Raw genomic sequence first — 20,214 nt, forward strand, 5'->3', positions numbered from 1 at the left:
CTAGGACTGCAGGCACAGGGCGAGAAAAAACAGGACTCCCAAAAAAAGGAGGGAGAGAAAAAAGAAAAGAACAACTGGCTGTGATGGGCCAGCCTTAGAGGGCTTGTTGTTGAGTTCAAGCTCTAAAGCTGTCCGACTTCCACTGGGAAGTTAGTGAGAATACAGCGACACAATATCCCTTTGATGCTTTCAAAATAAAAGACATGCACATGAATTTTGTTATGATCACATTTTGGAGTCATAAAAAAGACGAAAGTAACAACTGCAGACACTGTGTCCAACAGAAAGCTTTCTGGTTGTTCCTTTACTTTCAGTCACTAAATGTAAAATAAATTATCCTCCTTTTTTCTCAAGAATATGAAATTTTAAAAAAAACGTGTCACAACAGCACAAAACACAGGCTGAGAGTAAAAGTAAAAAGAGTAAAAAATAATATTAGTAATAAAATAATATAAATTATTAATATAAAAACAGTAGATTAATAATTATAGCCTATAAAACATAATAAAGGATGAAACAAACAACATTTAAAAGCTATGTATTATTATATTACAATATATTACGACTGACCAAATTTGCAAATTTTCAAAGGCGCAGATTTAGGGGGGATACAGGGGACATGTCCCCATCAGTATTTAAAACATGTGCATTTGTACCCCCCAATAAAAACATAAAAGTAAGAGAAAACTTACTTTCTTTTTATACAGAAATTTATACAGAAAATGCACAAACAGGAGCATAGATTTTCATCAAAACACAGAAAAACAAAACTACGCCCAAAAGAATAAAATGATAAAACATTTCCTGATATATATTTAGTCGACTTAGGTGGTGCACCTCTGAATTCCTCACTGGTGTAAGTGTAAGATCAGAGTCTGAACTCAGACCAATAAAGATATTGACACAGACTGAAGCATTCATCACAGGTGGACCTCAAAGTGACCATAAAAAACATTAAAAAGTCAATGAATGCACAGTAATGAAAGTTTATTACATTTTACGCTTTTATTTCGAAAGTATAATCACCTAACTTCCTGTTTCCCTCAATGTCATTCATTGTGTCTTCACGCAGCTTGTCTGTCTGATGAGTGAACTCAGAGCCGGATGACAGACAGACACAGCCAATAGACATGTAGACCTGTAGATTATTTATTCATGATGATAGAGGCGGGGCGTCCACAGACGCATTATAGATCCACTGACCGGGGACAAAGCCTACTTAAGTTCACTCACTGTGTTGCCTCTTGTAATGGCTTCTGCGGCCTTCTGTAAACTTTGTTTTCATAATCTGGAGGTTTTCATTCATTACATTCACAAAGAGTTAAACACTTATTAAGGCAAACAGTCAGAATGGACCTGTTGGCATTTTACTATGATCATTGTCCCTGAAGTCAATAACTGCTCTGTCTAAACAATCATAATGATTTGGCACTGTTTGTTTTGCTGTATAAATCATGTCCACTCTAGAAAGCAGTTTTCTTTTTGTTCAGAAGGTGCCAAAACCAATTTGTTGTGCCACAGAACAGCCGTTTAATGATCAAACTGAGGCTGTGTTGTTGAGATGGCAAAACATTTCCTCAAGAAAACTTTAAAGCTCGTGACAAGTGTGAAATCTCTGGCTCTTTGATATCAGACTGAAATAACTCAAAACACTGTTAATCCCAAAGCAAGAACTCCCTCAGGCCATGTGTGGCATCACTTCAAATGTTTTGTTTTCCTTTGATCACAAAATAATATGCAACAAGAAGACAGTCTTTTGTTGAGTTCACAAAATATTAATGATGTGATGTTCAGATTCTTTTTTCTTGAGCTCACAAAATACTTTGCTCAAGATCACAATAGAATAAACTATTAAAAATATTTATCTTCTTTAAAGTGAGAAAATGAATTCTTGACATTACAGGTGACCAGACAATATAACACGGTCATAATGATTACACATGATTTAATACAGTTTCTCTGTCTGTATTTTCTGGATGTAATCTAATGTAGACCTACTGTAAATGATGTTCACATGGTCACCAGGTGTCACTTAGATTAGATTCTTAGATTCTTTTAGTTAAAAAAATCACATCTTCCATTTATTATAACTGAGACATTTTAACAGTACCACCAAGCTGCAATGCAGTGATACACACTCTTCACAGTTCAGACCTCCAGTGGAGTCACAACATGGGCTTTGCTTCCTGTGCCTTTATTCTTCACCACCAGCAGAGTCACATCTGAAAGCATTTTACCAAGCGATCAGTTGGAACCATTAATTTTCAATGAAAAGAGCTCAGCTGCTGCAAACCTGCATGTTAGGAAAGCTCTGTCTACACATTAAGAGATGAAGTGCTGCATGAGACATGTCAGAATGAATACAGCAACACAAACTACAGCCTCCAAAATGACCACATAGTAAAAACAATATATTGTAAAACAGAACATGTGGTAGGATTTACTGTTGTTTTACCGCTATATAATACAGAGTTAGTTTTGGCAAGGTGAACCTAAAAAGTGACAACTGAATGTAGATAGCAGAATATTACTTGTTTCCTTGTTAGGGACAGTGGTGTCCCCAGAAATTCTTCATAAGTGTGGCCAGATGGGGCCACTGAACATCTTGGGTTGGTACACCAAAACCAAATTCATAACTGAATTTCAGGAATTATATTATGCTGTTGAAGTATATAGGCTAGTTGAACATTAACCCTTAGAGACCCACCATAGACCTATTTCTGTCTTTTTAGGGGGACAGTGGATCTTAAGGTGAAGATAGCAGGTCAACAGTATATGCCACACAGCAGTGGTATCCATCATCTGAAAGCTTAAAACCTGAATATCAAATGAGATCCAGATCAGCACTGTGTGTCTGGTTTTTATAGTCAATCTGTAAAATAAATACATAAATAAAATATGGTGTTTTGGGTAGGTATCTAATAAAATGTCAGAGTTTGAGTATATAGGGGCTTAGAACATTATGATAGCAGTATATGATGGCCATTTCCATAGTCAATTATGTCTCATCAGTTGTTGCAGGAGTTTTGGGGTTGGCTACTCAAGAATTTATTAAAAAAAAAAACAACAACAACAACAACAACAACAACACAAAATTGCTCAAAAAGTACCACAATAAGACACAAAGGAGACTAATGAGCCCAGATGTGAGAAATACAATAGGAGTTATCAATCTTAATCCCAATAGCCAGCTTACAGACCTCTGAATTGCCAACCACACCTTCTGATCCACTGATTCAAATAGGTCTGGTGTTTTGCTTCCCCCAGGTAGAAAAACAGCTGATGAATGATATCTTTTTAAGAATGGGAACATCATCAACTTCTCCACAGTTTGGTAGCAACAGAGCTGCATCCATGTCTGGTTGGAGAAAAGTATGGCTGAGAGTTGTACAAGTTGTATACAGTCTCTGCTCTTGATCTGTACCGTTTCTTCTAACCCTAGCAGCAAGCAATACCACAACTTGTGTGTCAAAAGTATTGTTGGTTAGACAGATGTGCAAGTTGTTACTGACTGGTACTCCCATAAAGTCTGCAGACAGGAACAACAGCTGAAAAACTGAAGTGACATGAAGTGGCAGTTGAGTCTGATCAACAGACTATAACCCCACAAGAATTGTTCCTAATTTGCCTCACACTCGTACCCTCTACCAGAGGACCACAGCAATGCATAGTAGTGTACTATAAGGCTTGGATCTGAGTGATTCAGCTGGTAAGAGGTCTTGGAACAGGTCTTAAAGGGGAACTCTGGTATTTTCCAACCTGGACCCTGTTTTCCCATGTTTCATGTCTAAATGACTCATGGGAACAACTGAAATTGATCCAGTATTGAAAGAGAGTAATAGGTATAATAAGTATGTTTCATCATTCTTATCACTGTGTATTTGTTACCTAACACTGGCTCTAGATAGGACAAAGTTTTAGCACTTTACAGTAAATCAGTGGGTCCTGAACATCTGGACCTGAAGTTATCAGAGAAAGTCGGTGGGCACTCATTAGCAGGTGATGGGCAAACAGCCTGTCTGTGACGTGCCAAAGAAACATTGATTTGTAACGTGAAACTGCTTTCACGTTAGAGAAAGAGACCTTTGGGGATAACTCGGGTCCTGGTACAAAGAACACTGAAGCAATTCTAACTGGGAGAAGTTTCAGCTGGTCGCAATCTGCAATTCTCATAGCTAGATGCCACTAAACCCCCTAAAGCATACACACTGTTCCTTTAAATGTGCCTGCTTTTGCCACTGACAGGCTCAAATTATTATTAGCAGTGTCTGACATCATTATGGAAAGGAAACTACAAAGAAATTAACGATTTTTCCATATCTTACTCTTGTTCCAGTCTGTTCTGTGTCCATGTCTTGCTAAATGAGAGGTCTCATTATGAAATCTCACAAGAGGTGACTCTTGGTGACTTGTTGCAGGAAGAGAACGGAGGAAACGTGAGTGACAACCGGAGAGAGGAGTGAAGGTAAGTTTGTTTGTTTGTTTGAGTACAGAAAACATCTTACTCTTATTTGGCTAAATATTAAGCTGATTTTGGTAATCCTGAAAAGTCCACAGAAGGAACAAGCTAAAGGTACAGACAAATATTTCATTTCTCTGTAGGCTACTTTCCATAATGTTGTAAGACACTCATAGTAACAGTCTGAGCCTGTCAGAGGCAAAAACAAAATTTATAATGGACGTAAATTGAAGGGGCGCACCTGTCTCGAGTGGTTACATTATGGCCTGTTTTGTGGCTGCTGACTCCCTCTCAATACTGGACCAATTTCAGAAATTGTTACAAGTCCCTTAGACACAAAAACACTGAAAAAATAGAGTCCAGTTTGAAATATACTAGAGCTCTCTTTTCAGGAGTCCTGTGGAGACTGTTGTCAGAGTGCGTGGACAGGAGAGGCATCACACAGATGTTGGGAATTTGACTTTCAGTTTCTACTGGTGCAAGGCGATATGGAGAAAATCAAATATAATGATATTTTAGACCAAATGCCAAGAATTTGATGCTGTGATGATATTTTAGTGTTGACTATTAGTGAATTCACCATATGTTTCCAGAATTAGATTTTGATACATAATCTCTGAACCAACAACATGTCGAACCTTGAAGCAGATGGGCTACAGCAGCAGAAGACCACACCCGGTGCTACCCTAGGCAGCTAAGAACAAGAAACTGAGGCTACAACTCACACGGGCTCACCAAAATTAGACACCAGGGCCCGTATTCCCAAAGATTCTGAGAATCCTCTCACAGAGCTCCTAACTTAGCCTAAAAATTCCTAGCAAGGAGTCTTAGCTTAGGAGTGATTCCAGAACATTCTCAGAGAACTCTCAGCAAGGAATGGACAGAAACTTTTATCTTAGTGAGGAGGTGTGGTTGACCCCGTTGCTAGGTATGAATCATCATTTCAAAAGGTGTGATTGGTTGATCCTAAAAGCTAGATGAAAATACACTTTTGGTGATAATGGGCATAGAATGGACCGTCAGATCAACAGACTTAATCATAGAATCTAATCTCTATGAAGACTGTGTAATTATAAATAATATTTTACATAAAAAGAAAATATCTTTTAAATAAATAGTAAGGATACTTTAAAATTATCCTACAAAATGTGTGAAAACTCAGGCCCACTTGCACAGTACTCACATGCTGATAGTTATATTTATTTGCTTACATTCATTTACCATGCTGATAATTTTTGCACTTCATCCATTTGGTATTAACGAGGGTAAAATGGCTCAGCTTTCAGCAATTTCTGTGATTGCTAACCAGCCTATAAGAAGCAGTGTTGGTTGGCATTCAAATCTTCCACAAACCGAACAGCAATGGAGAAGAAAAGAAGTAGGAAACCCAACTGGACAGAGGAACAGTGTTTGCTTCTGGCTCAATTGGTCAATGAGAATAAAAGTAACTCCTAAGCCTCTTAAAAGTCCTCCTCCCTGCTCTTAACAGATCTCATCTTAGGAGCTCTCTTAAGAGCTAAGATTCTTTAGGAATACCTTTTATCTTTACCAGGATCTACTTTTAACTTTGAGGGGAAATTCTTAGAAAACATCATGATTCTAAGAATTTTTTTAGAATTTGGCCACTAGGAGCAACTCTTTGCGCTAAGAATCTTTAGGAATACGGCCCCAGAAGATCAGACGATAGAAGATTGGAAATACGTTGCCCGGTTTGATGAGTCTTAATTTCTGCTGCGTCATTCAGATGGTAGGGTCAGAATTCGCCGTAAACAACATGAAAGCATGGATCCATCCTGCTTTGTATCAATGGTTCAGGCTGCTGGTGGTGGTGTAATGGTGTGGGGGATATTTTCTTGGCACACTTTGGACCCCTTAGTACCAACCGAGCATCGTTTAAACACCACAGCCTACCTGAGTATTGTTGCTGACCGTGTCCGTCCGTTTATGACCACAGTGTACCCATCTTCTGATGGCTACTTCCAGCAGGATAACACACCATGTCACAAAGATCAAATCATCTCAAACTGGTTTCTTGAACATGACAATGAGTTCACTGTAGTCCAATGGCCTCCACAGTCACCAGATCTCAATCCAATAGAGCACCTTTGGGATGTGGTGGAAGGGGAGATTCATATCATAGATGTGCACCCGACAAATCTGCTATCATGTCAATATGGACCAAAATCTCTGAGGAATGTTTTCAGCACCTTGTTGAATCTATGCCACCAAGAATTAAGGCACTTCTGTAGGCAAAAGGGGGTCCAACCCTGTACTAGCAAGGTGTACTTAATAAAGTGTCCAATGAGTGTATATTGTGTATCTAAATATGACCTAGTTTGTAATCAAGCCATCTTCCCTGCTTAGTTCCTCTATCTGATTGCTTTGATTACAAATGGTTTTGTATGTACAAACAAAATGCTTTTGTTTTAATCACCCCTCCAGAGAGTGTTCAGTTATTACTTTTGCATATTTAATATGTTCCAATTGGATTTTTCTTCCAAGACAGTAAAAAAGGAAATGTACATCATGTTTGTATTTATTCATGAAGTGCAGCCCTGTGACCACAGAGGCTGTTATGTGGCCGCACAGAACAGCTGAACACAGCATGTAAACAGTAAAACTCAGACACAGCACTGGTCTTGTTTGTCATTAGATTTTATTGCAGTTGAGGTTTACTTAGTGTTTACAAAACCAGAGCAGATTGCAAGCATCCATGGGGAGTGAGAGAGGTGGGAGTTTCATCTGCTCGCTTCACATCAGCATCGTCATGCTGCATCAGTTAAAGGTGCAGTCTGCAGCTTCACCCTGATACATTCACAGTGTCGCTGCCGTCATACCTCGTCCAGCTGTACCTGGGACTTTACAAGCATGTCTAAAATGCAAGAGGCCTCGTTATGCAGCAGCCGCTCATTAGAAATCCCTTTTTGGATGATTAAAAATAAATGTTACTATGCTGTGTACAAGCTTATCGTTTTACAATTCTGATTCTGTGCCTCTAAGTTACATTCATGACAAAAACAAGGCAACCACAGAGAGCTAAAATGCTAGGGTTACATGTTGACTCTATGCTGCGCAGCGTTTGTCCTCCTCTCAAACCACCACCACCCAACACCACCTCCACCCTCTCTCACACAGTGTATACTCCAACAACCGTCAGTACTTTCCTCATCTGCTCTCTACTCCCATACGCCTGCCTCCCAGCAGCTGTGAGCGTCAGGGAGTGAAGTCATGGTGCTGTAGATGAGACAGATACAGACAGAACTGCTTCTTATTCAAACCTTATAAAGTGACAAGCGGGGCTCTGTATGCGTGTGTGCACATCTGCTGGGTGAGATGCTGGGATATGGAAGATGATGTAGTTGGGAAGTGGATAATGGGTGAGGTGGTGGTCGTTTAGAGTCACTACATTCTTACTAAAAAGGGTTCTATACAGCTCCAGAAAAAGTTTTTTATCTGTATATATCATAGCATAACTGTTACAGTAATAACGCACTTAATACTCCAAGGACCCTCACTGGAATATGTATTCTCATTTATGGTTTGAACCAGTCCAATGGCTGTTTTGAGTCATCACTGATGTGCATGTAACCACCAGAACCCTGTAAGAACCCTACTCTTTCTGTGCATGTGTGTGTGAACAGTGCAGTGCAGGAGCTCGACTCATTCGGGAGTGTGTGTGTGGGCAGAAAGGGATAAAAAGTCAGTCATTGGTTCATGTTGTTGATCGTCTTGGTGTGGAACTGCGGCGACAGAGACGGCGATGATGCAAGAAGCCGCTGCTGTTGATAATGGGACTGGGGAGGGAGCGGGGGGTGACACTGTGACTGTGGGTGAGGTGGAGGGTGACACTGAGGGTGAGGCTGGGGAGGGTGTGGTTGAGGGCAAGTCTCGAGGTGTGATTGACGTTGCAGCGGTGGTCTCTGAGGGGCAGCAGCAGCTTTGGCCTCCCTCTTGGGAGTGTTGTTGAGGATGTCTAGACTCCGGCGGCTTGAGGAAATGACATCAGCCACGAATTTGGTGCATTCAGCGCAGATGTCACGCAGTGTGCAGCCGTGAGCGTACAGGTGGGGGAACTCCTCCTCCACTGAGCGGCGAGATAAGGTGCGCAGGGACCTGCAAGGGGACAGGAAGGATTGGATTTGTAGGGTTGTAGGTTGTGGATTTGAAGGTTTTGTATGAATGAATACAGTGCATGAGTATGAATACAGTGGTGTAGCACACTTGATGAAATTAAGTTTTACTGTTATTTCTGACTGATATCAATGTCTGAAAAAAAATCACAGCAGGGATCTGACTTAGCAGCTTTAATCTAAGTATAATAAAATAAGATTTAATGGACATATCATAATGCATTTAAAACAGAAAAGGTTTAAAGGAAAATAATTTCATCTCAGTGAAAGCAACTCACTGCGACATAGTGCAAAAATGCTTAAATCTCTCACCTTTAGTTCAACTTTGGTGAAATCAGACATAATATAAAGTTGTGCTATCACCAACAGAAAATTGTCTTAACAATGCTGACCTTTCAGGTAATGGAAAACCAAAGAGTCTAAAACAGAGGAAACTATTATAGACAATCGGCTGCATTAAATCATCAACTTTTATTTAACACTCCTCTGTTGGGAGTATAAACTGCTCCACAAAAAAAGGCCCAGTTTATAGACATTCATGAGATAAGAGTCAATAGTGATGTACATCTCTTGCATAAACTGTTAACTTACTGTCCAGTTAGCAGTGTCGGGGGTAACGTAAAGTAACATGATTGCAGTAAGTGATTAAAACACTGCGTTACAAAGTAAGCCGATTACAGTAACATGTTAAAAAGTTCTTCAATTATCTGCATAATGAGCGGTTAGAAAAGGACATCATCAAATGATCTCCACCAAAGGATCTCCACCTCATAATGTATAACCACTGCTTTTGTTATAAACAAGTCAAATAAACTGGACGAATCTACTATAAAGCCATGGTTGGTGAGTGAGCAACTTGAGTGAATGTGTTTGGCTGTTAAAGGCAGTTTATATGCCACTTTAACACTTTTTTTCCTTGTAATTCTCTAGTCATCTAAAGGTGTTAGACAGGCTAGTTTCTTGCTTTATTTTATTCAGGCCTAGTGATATGTTATTTTGAGGTAATATTTGTATATAATAATAATAATAATAATAATAATAATAATAATAATTTATATCATATTTGTACTGTGCGGTATTAGGAAGGCCAACCTCTTTTACATATGTATATAGATGTTATTGTGAGTCAATTATAGTCCACTGCAGTGCTGTCCCGATTCTTGTGATACTTGTTTTTTGCCAAAATGTGGGTGCATGTGGTGTTTAACATTATGTTTAGGCAATATTGCAGAGTAATGCAAAATGAATGCAATAAGTTACTTTCAACAGGGCATAATTAATTAAAGTAATAAATTGGGTTTTGTTTTTTGTTAAAAGTGGCAAGTAATGTGTAATAGATGAGTTTTATGAGTAACAAGGACCCCAACACTGCCAGGTAGTGACTGAGCTACAGGAGCTGGCTTCTTCTTGTTCTTCCGAATATTTTATTGCAATATATTGTTGGATACAGTCCACATTGGTAGATTAAAGTAATCTAATTGTTCTCCAAATGACTGCATTACAGCGGCATAACAGAACATGAAATTACAATTATTTGGTGGCTTTTATCCACATTAATGGGCGAGGTAGTTAAAAAGCAAGAGGGCAAAACAATAAAAAAGTAAGGAAGAAAAAGTTTGTAATACAAATAAACACATACAGCTACCACCTAATATATGTGATCCTTCATCCCACACTTCCTCCCATAGACCACTTGAATGTCTCCATACTTGTCCCCATGCCTTATCAAACATCGTCCACCTTTGTGCAATCTTGAATCTAAGCTCTGTCAGCCATCTGTCACTGCCAGAGTTCAGCAGTGTCACTTTTATACCTCAGAATGGCCAAAAGGGCATCGGACTGTAGCTAGCTTCTTAACATCTTCTTAAGGATGCATGGATGAACTCAGCTGTGCCTCTCTCTGGTGTGACTGAGTCTTATCAAAACGATGCTGTCCAGTTAATAAATGGAAAATAGCATTTTTAAAGTTTGAGTCCTACTAGGGACTAAAAGTCAGGATATCTTTGTTTCTGTTGTTTTAATTTTTACCATCTTATTTTTTAAACCTGTTTCTTTTGAGTCCCCCAACTCTATGAAAGTACTAATACTATAATACAAATATTATATTGTTGGAGTCGTCTAGGGATTAAGGATTAAGTATCCTATGAAAAGAGACGGCCCTATTTGTGCTACACTACATCTACTTAGTTCCATTATGTTACATTTGGTTTCGTTTTCCTGTTATGTGTAAATAAATGTAATTTTCTCAGATTATGATGACCATCAATGGGAGATTTAAACATTACCCTAACTTCACATTTGTCTTTGCACTTGTTATACAGTCACAGTCTGTTCTCTTCCTCACTGAATGAATTGTCCCACCTATAATTTAATATCTTTCTTGTGGCAGCATTTTAAAATGGCATACAAACTGATTAATATTGACCTTTCAAAAGATAAACAGACACATAGTGTAACCCATTACTCACAGTTAATCAGCTGAGCAGCTGGAAAAATGAAGCTAGGCTTTATCTTGTTTGCCTTTCTAAGCTTAGTTAATACAAACACAACACGACAGATTGTGCAACAAAGAAAAGAAAAAAAAGACTGGGGTGAAACCATCACAGTCACTAATAAAAAGCTTAAGGTTGTCTTTGCTGAGTAAAATAATGCTAACATTAGCTGTTATAAAACCTACTATAGCTGCACGGTTGGACGCGTAGTGATGACAGGTATAAGACAGTGGATCAGCACCACACTCTACTCTCTCTCCAACTCAGTGTCGCACCGTCTCTCTTTCCGTCCACCTCTTACTCTCACTTCCACGTCTGTCTTCACACAGGCACGAGGAGTGAGGATATTAATGACAGCTGGGTAATTATTACATAATGGCTGCTTCGAGGCACTGCTCTGATTATATAACAAAGGGATGGAGGGGGGTGATTGGATTGAGTAGGCACGCTGCAATTGGTTGAGGTAAGCACATAGGCTGTTTCTGCTTAGGTTGGAAAAGGTTAGCAATCAGTGGCTTGAGGGAGTGGCAGACTTAAATAGATTTAACCTGTGTTCTTAACTCTAGCTGTGAATTTGTCCTTGGATTGAACAAGCGTAGTGATTGGCTGAGAGGACTCTGGGGAAACTGGGTCACAGTCTCTGTGTCACAAGCTAAGAGTCCGTCCAAATGGCAAGTCAACTTTACCTTGAGTGAACTTTGGAAATGACACACAAAAAGGCTAATCAGTTGCACTGACCTCAGATAACCTCCTTAGCATCAGTAAATAGTCACATATACTGTATGTTAGAAGAAGAAAAGTAAGACAAAGGGCTTTTATGGCTGATATTTTCATTACACCTCACCATTTTAAAATATCAACATTGCATACAGATTATTTTCATTTTTAGCCACAGTATTAGTTCTAGGAATATCAATGTTGGTCTGTCGGTTGGTGATCCGTCACTTGGGCCTAGACTGAAATATCTCAGCAACTACAGGATGGATTGCAACTTAATTTTGTACCAATCTTCCTCAGGTGATGACACCTAATGACTTGCCTGATCCCCTGACTTTTCTTTAGTGCCACCATGAGGTTGACTTTTTTTTTTTTTTCATTGAAACGTTTTGACGACTGTTGGATGGATTGCTATGACATTTGGTACAGACATTCATGTCCCCCTCAGGACGAATTGTAATAGCTTAGGTGTTCCTCTGACTTTCCCCGAGCACCATCATCCCAACAAAACTGTTATTTGTCCTGTATTTAGTTTATGACCAAACACATTCAAAAGTAATGGATGGATGACTAATTAGTGCTAATTAGCAAATGCTAAAAAGCTAGGACGCTAAACTAATATTGTAAACATGGTATACATAACACCTGCTAAACACCAGCATTTTAGCATTGTCATTGTGAGCATGTTAGCATGCTGACATTAGACACAGCTGTGCATTACGAAATCTTGTGAGAGCCCTACTAGTGTTGGTCTGTCATGATGGCGATTCTAGAGAAAAGGTCATAGAAATCTAAAGATGTATCCCCTTGGGAACATGAATATACAAATTAAATGCTAGTTGTCCATTGAATTATGATATATGATGTCTGAAATGCTGAAATCTGAAAAAGGATGGCACCATTTTGGACCAATTGAGAATCCAAAATCAAAAGGGTGCACCCTCTGAGGAGTATGAATGTGATCAAATGAGCCTCATGACAAACTGACTCTTAGATTGTGATATTTCTTAAAATAAAATAATAAAAAAAAAATAAAAATAAAAATTGTGTGTGGCAAAAATACAATGGGTCTCATTCATGAAAAGTGAGTAAATCTGTGTGTAGATTTGCACATAGCACCTACTCTACTAAAACCCAACTCTGGATTCAGGAACGTGGCGGGAAACTCAGATTTGATCGTAAACATGTGTGTATGATCATGAATGCCAATCCATCGTGAAGTGACAGCGATTAGCATAAATCCCCGCCCATGAATAGCCAATGACCACCATATAAGGAGGTGTAGGTGCATCCAGTCGACCTGTCAGTCATGGCGCAAAGAAAGAAATAGAGAGAAAGAAAAAGAGTTTTTCCGAAGCGGAGATCGAAATAATTTTGGGTGAAGTGGACTTAAGAAAAAACATTTGATTTTCTTCAGTTAGTAGTGGTGTGACAGGGACAGGCAAAGCAAAGGCCTGGAGGGAGGTAACAGAGGCTGTTAATGTTGTGTCTGTAGTACAAAGAACCATGTCAGAGGTGAAGCGTAAATGGTTTGATATGAAACTGGAGGCAAAGAAACGCATAAGCACACACACAAAAAAATACAGCGGTCACCAAACAAACAGAAGATTCATTTGTGGGGTTTTGAATGAAGTGGGAACGGGAAACCAGAGATGTTTTGTGCGTAATGGATAAACTCTAAATCGGTGATGGCTGTCGGAATGTAGAGCTATTTAACATTTATTTTAACAAATGATACGGATAACATATAGCCTACAGCAGTTTGTATGCATCGTCTTCAAATTATTTGAATCTTAAGGGCCTAAAGCTCTGTTTTATACAACGTAAATTAAACATTTTTCAAATCAGATTTATTCATTCAAATGATCAAAAAGCCACAAAACAAAACAAACAAAAAAAAAAACATGTTGTCTCAAATAATTCTTTCAGCTGGCGCATGCTCCTTCGTGGCTCCACCACCTGCTGCTCCTGCTGCCCCTGCCCCGAGGCCGAAGAGGCTGTGATCCGGCTGTCCTTACGGATATTTTTATTATCATCATTCAACATGTAGCTAGAGAGAACGTGTAATCTATTGAGTCGATTTACATAGATAATTCACAATCATGAACCTAATCCGGATCTTAAACCTGCTAATTGCCAACTAATTTAACTAAATGTGTTATATTTTTAATATTTTGTCATGTTTAGATTACGTGTTTCAAAGGCATCTGTGTATTGTGTACATAACAGAGCACAATACGAATTAAAATTGTAATTTCCAGTAGTGACAAGCAATATTTATGTGCTTTACTAAATTTACACAAGCACTACGAGTGGTCAGGAGCGGGAGTAGATTTTGTTAGTAGCTACAAAAAGATTGGAGCTACTAAAATATTGATGAATGTGGACATGCACGTAAATTTCCGCCTGCGAACAGTTTACACACAAATTCCTTCTGCTCACGTTTCATGAATGAGACCCAATGTCTTGACTTTCCAATTCGGCTTACTTGAAACCTCTGAGATATATTTGCGCCATCTACACATACGTAACGTAAAAGTAGTTTTCAACCAGGGGACTGGTGACCCCCAGAGAGTTCACGGCAGTCCCCAGAAAAAAGGGAAATAGTTTAATTTCCCTATTTTATTCACTATAGAAGTGAGCCTGATGTGAGTAAAAGTCACATGAGTGACTACTCTGATCATAGGTTCCACTTCTTGTATGAATATCTCATAAGCTGTAGATAACAGCAAAAGAACTCTGGTTTTAATCATATATAACATCAAAAATCTTTTCAGATGGAGGTCCCTGAAGCTAAATCTTATCAAATGGGGGTCCATGACCTCATGTGTATCAATTTAGGGGTCCCTGTCACAAAAAAGGTTGAGTACAATTGATCTAAACTTAAGTGTCTAATGCATGGACTGAGCAATCTTTTAAACCATTCTGCTGTCTAGGCAAAAACCTTTCAAAATCTGCATTGGTTTTGATTACAAAAATATATTTTTACTGATCACTGTTCACGTCAGAGACTTTTTTGGCTCATTTATGTATAAATCTCTCATTTTAGGTCACCTTTTATGTTTAAATTATAAATCACCAAAAGGCTCTAACAGTCTCTATAGATAAACACAGACTCACTTATAGACTTGGCTTTTGTGTCCAGTGTTCTTTGGAGTGCTATGGAAGCCTACAGTGTACACAGGAATATGGGCCATCTTCTTTGAGGGAATCTTCATCTGGAGCACAGGAAGGAGCATGAGAGAAAAAAACAATGAGACAGAAAAGAGAAGAGAAACAGAACGGCATTATGAAAAGACAGACTTGATGACAAAATACTTCATTTAAGTATTTACAGAGTCTCCAAGTCCAAGCCAACAGATTCAAATACACAAACACTAAGGACTTCACATGTACACAGCAAATAACCATGACCATTAGCTGTGGCACAAATCACAGACACAAATGAGTAAATAACTCAAACAAACATATATTTCAAACCACAATAATGTCACAAAACACAAATGACTCACGGCACCCCAACAAACGACACAACACACGTCATTTATAATAATAAAAAAAACACACCAAATCCAAACAGCCTAAATCTCAAACCTACAGAGCACAGAACCAAACATCCGACACGGTCTGGGACTGAGGCAACAAATCAAAACCAACAAAAGAACAACAGAAGAATTGACGTCAACAGAAATACCAGCCACTTTACTGAATGATGTACTTGACAAACTGAAATAATAAAAGTGTTAACAAGTGGTACAGTATCACATTTAAAGTCCTGATGTTGTTTTACAAAGCAATAAACAGCCAAATAAGCACAGGACCATACTGAAAATAAAAATAAAGCAAAAAAAACTTGATGGTTGCCATCATTACACTCAGACTGTGCGTAATTAAAGTTACCTTTGCACTGCAGGAGCCGCAGACAGATCTGTAAGAGGAACACAAATGAATCAACACACCTGTATTCCTGAATGTTGTAAAAGGTAAACCGTTTTTTTACTAGCTAAAGTAATAAAATGACCATGATAAATCTGTGGGGTTAACTGGGCGGAGTATCAAAATCACTAACAATAATCAGCTTGGGTACTCAACTCCAATATTAAAACTGTCAATTTCAGATCACCATAGCTCAAAAGGGCAGTTCACCCCAAAATCATGTAGACTTTCATGTTGTCAAGAACAAACATCAGGTAGGATTTAAAGATAAATGTGGATTCAAAAAATGTATGTGATACCTTTTACACAGTAAGCAGGTAGATGGCCATGAGAAGAGAGGGAATTTCACTCTGCAGCAGCAACAAACCTGAGAAAACACACACACACACACACACACACACAAAGTTACTGAGTCCATTTACTGTAAACACAGCACAGTGAGAAACAGCAACAAGGGAAGTTCCACTCCGTTACCTTGCCTTTCTTCAGATTATTGTAGAGCTCTTTGCTCTGAAAAAACTTCTCCATCTCTGCTTTTACCAGCACTCTGCGCACGTTGATGACCTCATCCACTGTTAAGGCGAGACTCTCCACAGGGTGGCTGAACTCCTCCTGAACACAGCCCACGGCAGAAGAAGAGAGGAGATTTATCACTCAGTCCACTCAGTAGTTTACTCTATAGTGAGCAGTAGACAGATAGATGTCAAATAACAGCTTGTAACACTTTAAAATTTCAAAGGCAAAACAGTGCACCACAAAAAGTAAGTCTATATGAACACTGTTTTATATGTTCCACTATAAGCCTTTTTAGGACAATGTATCGAGAATATATTTTAAGATAAGATTTGTATGCTAAAAAATAGCTAACACAAATTAGCAACAACACAAGAGCACAAGAAAAGTGAAATATCAGACACATAAGAATGAATGAGATTCCATCCTTTCCCCCTTCAAACAAAGACGTGTCTCCATATGAGATCACTTATGCTCTCAGCTTGCTTCTTAACATTGTTGAGAAACCCTGCATGCTGGTAATAGTTGTATCTGACAGAGTATTGCCTGCCCAGCATCAATCAGCACACAAAGTGTTAGAGAACATCTATCAATAAAGAGTAAGATATTTGCACCAGGAGTTTGTGGCGACCAAAAGAGGGCTAAAATGAGGGTGAATATTTGATATTATATATATATATATGTGTGTAAATAGGCACGTATAAACATTAAAATGACAAGCAAGAGTGAAAACATTGAATTTCCCCTCAGGGGGATTAATAAAGTGAATAAACTTAAACTTAAACTTAACTTAAAGGAGCTATATGTAAGAAATCTAAAGCAAATAGTCGTAAAATCATCCTAATATGTCACAGAGACTAAGGAATAATGTTCATATAACATACTGATCTCACTGACAACAATAGTACAGCCAGAATATTCGCATCTAAAAAAAATTTTTGCGGTCCACAAATCATGTTTATGTTTTGAATTTGTGTTTTGGCCTGTTGCGCCACCCACCGCCGTCTACCAGTCACGCAGTCAGTAGAGTCTCAGCATCAGTTACAGTTACAACTGAGCTACAGCAGCACGGCAAGCAGCATTAGCAGTGTCCCAATACATAGCATGAGCAGCTGGCTTCTCCTCAGCTGTATCCCGGCAGCAGCGTTAGCAGCAGAGAAGCCGAACTTGCTCGAACGGTCTGCTGGAAAACCGAAGATCAAGGACGCGGCGACACGGCCCTGCCACAGCAGCCGCCCGTGGGCAAACAAATCAGTCTCCAGCGTGCCGCTGCCCAGCAACCTTGAATCTGTAGGGGAGGGGGGGCGGACAAGACTCGCGGCAGTATTTTGAATTTTAGTGCAGTAACCATTTTGGCCACATTCTTACATACAGCGCCTTTAACCAGTACCTTTATAAGGTGACAATATGTCACTGTATTGTTTATAAGCTTGTCCCAAAATGGCCAAAGAAGCCAATAATGCAGGTTTACATCCTATATATGTGTCTGGCATGTATGCGGCATCGATTTTCATTTCAAAAAAAGAAAATACTTGAGTAAAGTGACCAGTTTGCACAGTTCCATAATATTTTCAGCGTTCATTCTGTACCTTGAAAACAGCGGCCAAATAAAAAATCACTGCACAGTTCATACAAGGGTGTCAAACATACATCCTGTGGGACACAACTAGCCTGTCAAAGGGTCCAGTCTGGCCCACTGGCTGACTTTGCACACCTAATATTGATGCATTTGTGAAGTGGAGGTGTCAGGTTAGACAGTGGGTAGCCTGCTTTATGTAAAATGCTGCTTCAGAGACTCTTCATCCTGACCACAATACACTTCTCTGAACAAACAATGAATACATATCATGGTCATATTCAAAGATATGTAACATTGTGCAGAAACGTTGTTAATCAGCAGCTTCAGTTCAAAAGAATCAGCATCAGACTTCTATCTTAAAACAATACTGGTGGGAGCCTGTTGATAAGTCACTGCTGAAACTTTAGGTTTGTAAATGCTTTGTAAGGCCGGGGATAACTTTTTTCTTTTTAAATTTTTTTTTAATTGTGTATGTTGTTTGTCTTGCTCTTATGGTGCTATGGACCTCTCTTTGAGATGTGTCTTTAATAAAGTATGAACTGAACTGAATTGAATAACTTAACCTGCTTCCTCAACAGCGTCCACTGTAGTTTGGTGTGATATGCCATTGTTAATACACAGGAGTAGAAATGTGTGGAAAAATGCATATGTAATGACAGTGAGCAGTAGCCTGACTGAATGTGGGGGAAACATACATATTATTTTTCTTAAGACATCTTGGGCTTCATCATCTTCAAAATTTGGAGGTGTTATTATGTATAGGTTTTTCTGCAATGGTTTTACTGGTCCGGCTCACGTGAGATCAAAGTGGGATGTATGTGGCCCATGAACTAAAATTAGTTTGACACTCCTGCTTTAGTAGATCTTGTTGCAGTCCTGTGATTAGGAGGACATCACAGTATGGCACACACTATTTGACGGACAGGTAGGGTCATGGAATTGTAGATGTTCAAATCACTTTCAGAACCTTTCGTCCATTTTGACTTTAAAGCTGAAGTGACAAAGATCATGTGACTGAGAGCTATACTATAGGTACAGTCAACTGTTGTTTCCAAGATTAAAAATGAACTTTGAACCTTTGTTTTTAAGCCAATATAGATGAGAAGCCTTTACAGTTCCATGACTACAGGGCAAACTCCATCTGCTGATGAAGACCGTGTGATATAACTGAAAGCTCCAGAGCAGTTCCTATATTGACCTTGTGGTGACATGAAAGAAGATCATTTTGACTTGTTTAGAGGACTTTCTTAAATCAAGTGTAATCTTTCTGGAATCTAGTGCATCAATCTGTCACGTTATGTCTTCTGAAAAAAATACTGACGCTCATTTCCAGAGAGTATTTGAAAGAGGTTGAAATCCTCTAACAAGGACTCAATAATAGATGAAAGTGACTTGGGAAGATGAATCATTTTGCAGTGCACTGTCATCACCAGTGGGACTGCTGAGTGTTCACATGACGCAAAGGACCGACTCTGATGCCAACTTTGATTCTAACTCACCATCCACTGGTGCTCGTCTCCAGCTCTGGAGCCAGACGTCGTTTCTGAACCCTCTGTGGTCTCGTCGACTGAACTCAGAGACAGGCGGGCCGGAGAGGGCGGCACCCAGCCGTGAACTGGGAAGGAGGCTGGATTGGGCAAATGGATGAAAAGTGTAAGAGACGGGGAGGAAATAATGAGAGTTTAAATGGGGAACTAAATACCACCAAATCAAAATGGGGACAACATCAGACAGTGAATGAGAGAAAGCCACAAATCCCAGTCTAACAAGCCCATGAATTACACATCAGCCTCTTTCATTCAGCTCCGTCTCAGATCTCAGCCCCTCAGAGTGCTTGTCGATTGACTCCAACACTGTCATGTATTATTAATCTGATTCCAGTGGAGGGATTCAGCCCATGCTGCTACATCTGTAACTTATATCACAGTGAGAGGTCTGAGCTAAAAGAGGAGCTCAGGAAAGGCTCAGTTAACAGACTGTGGGAGGGGGGTTAAAAACAGGCCACACACAGCTGAAACTTGGTGCGTCTTCGATCCTGCAAATGGAAGGTGTCAATTTGGCTCTAATGGAAAGTAAACAGGCTGGAAGGGAGGCTGGAACAGGCCGGTAAACATCATCAGTACATATAATTTGGATCAGCTGCTGATGACAGCCGGGGCTTACAGGCTTATAGCCCCACATGTACAGTCAAGGCTGGAGAGCCCCCTGCTGGCAGAGTTATGTACTACATAACACATTACTCTGATTGTCTAAGGCCTGTGCCATGCAGTGGAGTGGATCGGCTTGCAGCCATCTAGAGATTGAGAATGGATTCAAGTCGAGATTGTTTTTCAAACAATTACCTCTGGATATGGACTGCTAATGCATGAATTGTGGCCATCAAACAGA

At 39.4% G+C, this 20,214-nt stretch overlaps 1 protein-coding gene across 1 annotated transcript in view; it reads right to left on the bottom strand.

Moving 5' to 3' along the window:
• Positions 1 to 7,099: 7,099 nt before the first annotated feature.
• The window catches only part of spire2 (spire-type actin nucleation factor 2), a 47,349-nt gene continuing 34,234 nt past the window's right edge, over positions 7,100 to 20,214 (bottom strand). The window contains exons 10-15 of the mRNA XM_033634074.2: positions 19,326 to 19,453; positions 16,209 to 16,346; positions 16,034 to 16,101; positions 15,699 to 15,726; positions 14,919 to 15,016; positions 7,100 to 8,572 (exon numbers count right to left, since the gene is read on the bottom strand). Coding sequence (XP_033489965.2) covers positions 8,164 to 8,572; positions 14,919 to 15,016; positions 15,699 to 15,726; positions 16,034 to 16,101; positions 16,209 to 16,346; positions 19,326 to 19,453 — 869 coding nt within the window. The 3' untranslated portion in view covers positions 7,100 to 8,163. The remainder of the gene's footprint in view (positions 8,573 to 14,918; positions 15,017 to 15,698; positions 15,727 to 16,033; positions 16,102 to 16,208; positions 16,347 to 19,325; positions 19,454 to 20,214) is intronic.

Source organism: Epinephelus lanceolatus, chromosome 5, assembly GCF_041903045.1.
Source record: "Epinephelus lanceolatus isolate andai-2023 chromosome 5, ASM4190304v1, whole genome shotgun sequence".
Classification (NCBI taxonomy): domain Eukaryota; kingdom Metazoa; phylum Chordata; class Actinopteri; order Perciformes; family Serranidae; genus Epinephelus; species Epinephelus lanceolatus.